Below are 6,658 nucleotides of genomic sequence, written 5' to 3'. Positions count from 1 at the left end.
AGCATGGTCTTGCATTCCTAGTGGTTTATGTTCTCTTAGAATTGGATTGACATCCTTTATACTTCAGCATTTGAATAGGATCTTAGAAAAATCCTGTTATCAAATTGGCGCCGTTGCTAACTTCTAAGTTGATTGTGACATTGGGATTTAGTCATTTGCTTGAGACTAAATCATTTTTATTTTCTATTGTGATATTGATTCTTGCCTCTTTTCTCTCTTTGACTTTTCAGGTGTATGAACTTGAGGAGTAGAGGTTCATCAAGCCTTACTCCCATTGTTGAAGACATTTCTGCACTTGAGAGGGAGATTGTGAGAAGAAGAAGGGAAGAAGAGCAACAGGCTCACATTCAGAGGTTGGGGTTTGACATGGAGAACCTGCCTCAAGATAGAGCTGCTGAAGATGGTCAAGGAGCTGCCAACCTTGGACCACGACATCCACAGCGCCAAGCTAGAGCAATTGGTGCCCATGATCAGCCTAACATCCATGGAAATAGGGCCGGCATTAGAGCACCAGCTGTGGAAAACAACAACTTTGAGATCAAGTCAAGCTTGATCAACATGATCCAAAGCAACAAGTACCATGGGCTTGCTTTGGAAGATCCTCTAGATCACTTGGACAACTTTGATCGGCTGTGTGGCACCATCAAGATAAATGGTGTTTCTGAAGATGCTTTGAAGCTTAGGCTGTTTCCATTCTCTTTGGGAGATAAAGCTCACACATGGGAGAAGGGTCTCTCAAGAGATAGCATCCGAACATGGGATGAGTGCAAAGAAGCCTTCCTCACCAAGTTCTTCTCTAACTCAAGAACTGCAAAGCTTAGGAATGAGATTTCAGGATTTCAACAAAGGAATCTTGAAGGTTTTGGTGAAGCATGGGAACGATTCAACAGCTACATTACTCAATGTCCTCATCATGGTTTCACCAAGGAAAGATTGCTTAGTACCTTCTACAAGGGAGTTCTCCCATCTTGCAGAAACAGGCTTGACACAGCTAGCAATGGTTTCTTTCTGGGCAGAACTGAGCAGGATGCAGAGGAGCTGGTGGAGAACATGGCAAAGAGTGACTCAGTTTACAATGAGGAGTATGATAGAGCCAGCAGAGGTGAGGATCAGCAAACAAAGAAGGATATCAAATCCTTGCAAGACAAGTTGGACTTGGTTCTTTCAAACCAATCCAAGAAGGAGCAGGTTAGCTTTGTTGGTGATCCTAGTCAAGAGGTTCCTTCTAAGGTGAATGAGGTTGATGGTTTGGAAGGGCAAGAAGAGCTTTGCTTCATCAACAACAATGGTACATGGTACAGAAAGGAGCCTAACTTTCAGTACAACAACTACCAGCCGAGGTCATATCAAAACAACCAGCAAGGAGGATACCAACCTAAGCAAACCACTCAACAAGGGAACTATCAGCAAAGGCAAAAATGCCCCTCCTGGTTTTGGTAACACAAATCAGTCTACTCAAGCTCAAGGAAGCTCATCTCAGTCCAAGGCTCCTGATTCAAACATGGAATCAATGTTCAAGCAGATCATGGAAGCTCAGTCTAGAGTTGCAAAGGATATTGGGCATGAGTTCAAGATAGTGCACTCCAAGATTGACAGTAGCTACACAGAGCTGAACAACAAGATCAGGGCTTTGGAGAGCCAATTTGCTTCTATGAACTCTCAGCCTAGTCGCCAACAGGGAACCCTACCTGGAAAACCTGAGCAAACCCCCAAAGAAACAATGAAGGCAATCACTTTGCAAAGTGGTAAAGAGTTGCCTCCAAGAGTACTCACCAAGGATGGTGAGAAACAGGGTGGGGAGGTTGCCATCAACATTGATGATGAGGTAGTTATTGTTGATGAGAAGGTTGATGAGGAAATTCTGGAAAAGATTGTGGAAGCTAAGGGTAAAGGAAAGGTTGGACAGGAGAAGAGAACAGTGAAGCAAGGTGGAGCTACATCAAAAGATACTTCTTTTGTCCCTCCTCCCTATGAGCCTAAGTTACCTTTTCCAGGAAGATTCAAGAAGCAACTATTGGAGAAGTACAAGGCACTCTTTGAGAAGCAGATGAGTGAAATGCAGATTACAATGTCCATCATAGATGCCTTCATGCTTGTTCCTCAGTATAGCAAGTTCTTGAAGGATGTTGTGGCTGCTAAGAAGAAAGAAATGGAAGGAATGGTGGTTCTTACTCATGAGTGCAGTGCCATCATTAAGAGGTTGACAATCCCTAAGAAGCTAGAAGATCCAGGAAGCTTCACTCTACCTTGTGCCATTGGTCCTCTGATGTTTGAAAGGTGCCTATGTGACTTGGGAGCTAGTGTTAGTCTCATGCCTTTATCTGTAGCCAAGAAGCTTGGGTTTAGCCACTACAAGAAGTGCAAACTCTCCTTGGTGCTTGCTGATCGCTCAGTGAAATTTCCCATTGGAATTTTGGAAGATCTCCCTGTGATGGTGGGAAATTGTGAAATCCCTACTGACTTTGTGGTGCTAGAGATGGATGAGGAAGCTAGAGATCCTTTGATCCTTGGAAGACCATTCTTGGCCACAGCAGGAGCAATTATAAATGTGAAGGAGGGCAAGATTGATCTTCACTTGGGTAAGTAGCACATTCTCCACTTTGACATCAATGAGATAATGAAGAGGCCAACCATCCAAGGGCAGATCTTCTACATAGAGGAAATGAAAGCTCTAGCTGATGAGCTGCTTGAAGAGTTAGCACTTGAGGATCCTCTACAGCATGCCTTGACAGTTGATAGAGGAGTCCAAGTGGTTGAGAACAAGGAAAGTGATGCTTATGGAAGGATGCTGGATTCACACAGAGGGTTTGAGAGTGAGGATCAGTATGAGGCGCTTCAACAAGTGGTTCATCAAGAGGCAGCATCCACTCAACAAAAGGACAGTCACCAAGAGGATTGGGATGAACACAAAGCGCCTAAGGTGGAGCTTAAACCCCTTTCCCATGGTGTAAGGTACGCTTTCCTTGGCCCTAATGAGACTTACCCTGTCATTGTGAGTAGTGAGCTTACTGAACTTGAATTGTCTGAACTGTTGAGTGCACTGAAGAAGTTTAGGAAAGCAATAGGGTATTCTCTAGATGATATCAAAGGGATTTCACCTTCTTTCTGCATGCATAGGATACATCTAGAGGATGAATCAATGACTTCTATTGAGCATCAAAGAAGGTTAAACCCTAATTTGAAAGAAGTTGTAAAGAAGGAGATTCTCAAACTCTTAGATGCAGGTGTTATTTACCCAATCTCAGATAGTAAATGGGTATCTCCTGTGCATGTGGTTCCAAAGAAAGGTGGTATCACTGTTGTGAAAAATGATAAGAATGAGTTGATCCCCACTAGAACTGTAACTGGACATAGGATGTGCATTGATTATAGAAAGTTAAACTCTGCATCTAGAAAGGATCATTTTCTATTGCCATTTATTGATCAGATGCTTGAGAGACTTGCAAACCATCCTTTCTATTGCTTTCTTGATGGGTATTCAGGGTTCTTCCAAATCCCCATACATCCCGATAATCAAGAGAAGACGACATTCACATGCCCATATGGTACCTTTGCCTATCGAAGGATGCCATTTGGGTTATGTAATGCTCCAGCCACCTTTCAAAGGTGCATGATGTCTATCTTCTCTGATCTCATTGAGGATGTTGTGGAGGTATTCATGGATGACTTCTCTGTCTACGGATCTTCGTTTTCTGCTTGTTTGTCCAACTTGTGCAGGGTCCTACAGAGATGTGAAGACACCAACCTTGTGCTGAACTGGGAGAAGGGTCACTTCATGGTCAAAGAGGGGATTGTACTTGGAGACAAGATTTCAGAAAGAGGCATCGAAGTGGACAAGGCTAAGATTGAGGTGATGGTTAGTCTACCTCCACCAAAGACTGTGAAAGACATAAGCAGTTTCCTTGGCCATGCTGGGTTCTACAGGAGATATGTCAAGGACTTCTCAAAGGTTGCTAGGCCAATAACCAAGCTGCTATGCAAAGAAGCCGCTTTCAGCTTTGATTCAGATTTTCTTGAAGCTTTCAAGGAGCTGAAGAACAATTTGGTCAATGCTCCTATTGTTCAGCCACCTGATTAGAGTCTCCCCTTTGAAATTATGTGTGATGCAAGTGACTTTGCTGTTGGAGCTGTTTTGGGGCAGAAAAAGGATGGCAAGACTCATGTGATCTACTATGCTAGCCAAACCTTGAATGATGCTCAGGTGAAGTATTCCACAACTGAGAAGGAGATGCTAGCCATTGTATTTGCCGTTGAGAAGTTCAGAAGCTACTTTGTTGGGTCAAAGGTTATTGTCTACACTGATCATGCAGCTTTGAGACACCTCTTGGCCAAGAAAGATGCTAAGCCAAGACTTTTGAGGTGGATCCTTTTGCTTCAAGAGTTTGACTTGGAGATTAGAGACAAGCCGGGCATTGAGAATGGAGTAGCTGATCACTTATCTAGGATGAGGATTGAAGGTGAAATCCCCATTGATGAAGGGCTTCATGAGGAACAGGTCATGGCCATCAGGGCAGTGGTTGCAGTGTGTGAAACGGACAAGAAGCTTGAAGAGGTTAAGGCGTCTAAGGAGAAGGAGCCTTGGTATGCAGATTTTGTGAACTACCTTGTCACAGGAAAGGAACCATTAAGACTTGAAGGTTATTCCAAGAAGAAGTTCTACAAGGAGTTGAAGAGGTACTATTGGGATGAACCTTTTCTTTTCATCCTTTGCAAAGACCATCTCTATAGAAGGGCAGTGGCTGAAGAAGAAGTTGATGGAATCCTACAACAATGCCATGGTTCTTCATATGGAGGGCATTTTGCAACTTTCAAGACAGTGGTTAAGGTTCTACAAGCTGGATTTTGGTGGCCTCATATGTTTAAGGACACACAAGAGTTCATCTCAAGGTGTGATTCTTGCCAAAGAAGAGGGAACATCACAAAGAGGAATGAAATGCCTCAAAACCCAATTCTTGAAGTGGAAGTATTTGATGTTTGGGGAATAGACTTCATGGGACCTTTCCCCTCTTCTTATGGCAACAAGTACATCTTAGTGGCTGTAGACTATGTGTCTAAGTGGGTTGAAGCAGTTGCAAGTCCTACAAATGACTCAAGAGTGGTATTGAAGATGTTTAAGACCATCATTTTTCCAAGATTTGGAGTTCCTAGAGTGGTGATAAGTGATGGAGGCTCACATTTCATCAACAAACTTTTTGAGAATCTTCTCAAGAAGAATGGAGTGAAGCACAAGGTTGCAACCCCTTATCACCCTCAAACCAGTGGTCAGGTTGAAATCTCTAACAGAGAGATCAAGGGTATCTTGGAGAAGATTGTGGGAGCCAAGAGGAAGGATTGGTCAGACAAGCTTGATGATGCACTTTGGGCCTATAGGACAGCATACAAGACACCATTGGGAACCACTCCTTTCAACCTTGTGTATGGGAAAGCTTGTCATCTACCAGTAGAACTTGAGTACAAGGCATTGTGGGCTGTGAAATTGTTGAACTTTGACATCAAGAGTGCAAAAGAAAAGAGACTTTTTCAGCTTCATGAGCTTGATGAATTAGGTTGGATGCTTTTGAGAACTCAAGGATCTACAAGGAGAGAACCAAAGCCTTTCATGACAAGAATATTTTGAAGAGAGAGAGTTAAGAGCAGATGATCAGATACTCCTCTACAACTCTAGACTGAAGTTGTTTCCAGGGAAGCTCAAATCAAGGTGGTCTGGACCTTTTAAGATCAAGGAAGTTAAGCCTTATGGGGCAGTGGTTCTTTGGGATAAGAGTGGAGGAGAGTTCACAGTGAATGGACAAAGAGTGAAGCTCTATTTGGGTACTACATCAAAGGAAGATGGATTCTCAATTCCACTTTCTGAACCCACCTCAACCTAGTCTCAAAAGAAGCAAAGTCAAGCTAGAGACTTTAAACAAGCTCACTTGGGAGGAAGTCCCATGTCTATCCTTGTAAATATTGCATTAGGATTTCTTTTTCGAGTTGAAGTGAAGTGAACCTTGGAGAATGGGAACCATGGATAGAGGAGACAAGAAGCTAGTGTGGTATGGGTTGAAGAGAAAGGTTAGCTAAAAAAAAAAAGGGGGGGAAAGAGAAGAGAGAAACGAGAGGACCGGAATGATGGGACCGGAGTATGCAACCCGGGCGTGACAGCATGATATGTTCGTCCATTTGGACCGGGATGATGGGACCGTGAGATGCAACCCGGGCGTGCAGCTGAGGACCGAAGAGATGAGACCGAGTTTCCTCACCCGGGCACGCAGCAGTACGGACAGCGCGTTTCATTCAACGACCCGCGTCCCGCTCCAAGCCCACGTGCTGATCCATCGGCCCGCGTCCCGCTCCAGGTAAGTCTTCTTCTCTTTTTCTCGCTCAGACCCGGCGACCCAAACCCAGACCCGACTTGTTTCTCCCCCTTTAACCTAATTACACCCTCTCTCTCTCCCATTTCTCACCTCTTTCACAAATCTAAAACCTCTCTTGCCTCCAAGAACCAAAAGCACCATATCTCACTTAAATCTCCACCAAATCAATCCATTCTTTTTCCTAAATCAAAGTCTTTCTCCCATTAGTCTATTTTCTTGAATCTTTTCTTTATTTTCCATCATCCATAGCAAGGTACCAATGGCAAAACAGACTCAAGCAGAGATAGAGACTGAGAAGAGGA

The 6,658-nt window shown here is 43.7% G+C and overlaps 1 protein-coding gene and 1 non-coding gene across 2 annotated transcripts; one reads left to right on the top strand and one right to left on the bottom strand.

Annotated features, from left to right (window-relative positions):
* Positions 1–230: 230 nt before the first annotated feature.
* On the top strand, positions 231–2,587 carry LOC130506091 (uncharacterized; the record flags this gene model as incomplete). Its single annotated transcript, XM_057000715.1, has 3 exons — positions 231–957; positions 1,027–1,102; positions 1,302–2,587. Coding segments are annotated over 3 exons (2,089 nt in total), but the record flags the coding sequence as incomplete, so codon positions are not given.
* LOC130506092 (small nucleolar RNA R71) lies at positions 814–920 on the bottom strand. The gene has a single exon (XR_008941886.1). It is a non-coding gene; the product is annotated as a small nucleolar RNA R71 (small nucleolar RNA).
* Positions 2,588–6,658: the final 4,071 nt, after the last annotated feature.

The sequence above is a fragment of the Raphanus sativus genome, unplaced genomic scaffold (genome assembly GCF_000801105.2).
Source record: "Raphanus sativus cultivar WK10039 unplaced genomic scaffold, ASM80110v3 Scaffold2872, whole genome shotgun sequence".
NCBI lineage: Eukaryota > Viridiplantae > Streptophyta > Magnoliopsida > Brassicales > Brassicaceae > Raphanus > Raphanus sativus.
The sequence above is the reverse complement of the archived record's forward strand: the minus strand, read 5'-3'. Positions and strand labels throughout refer to the sequence as shown.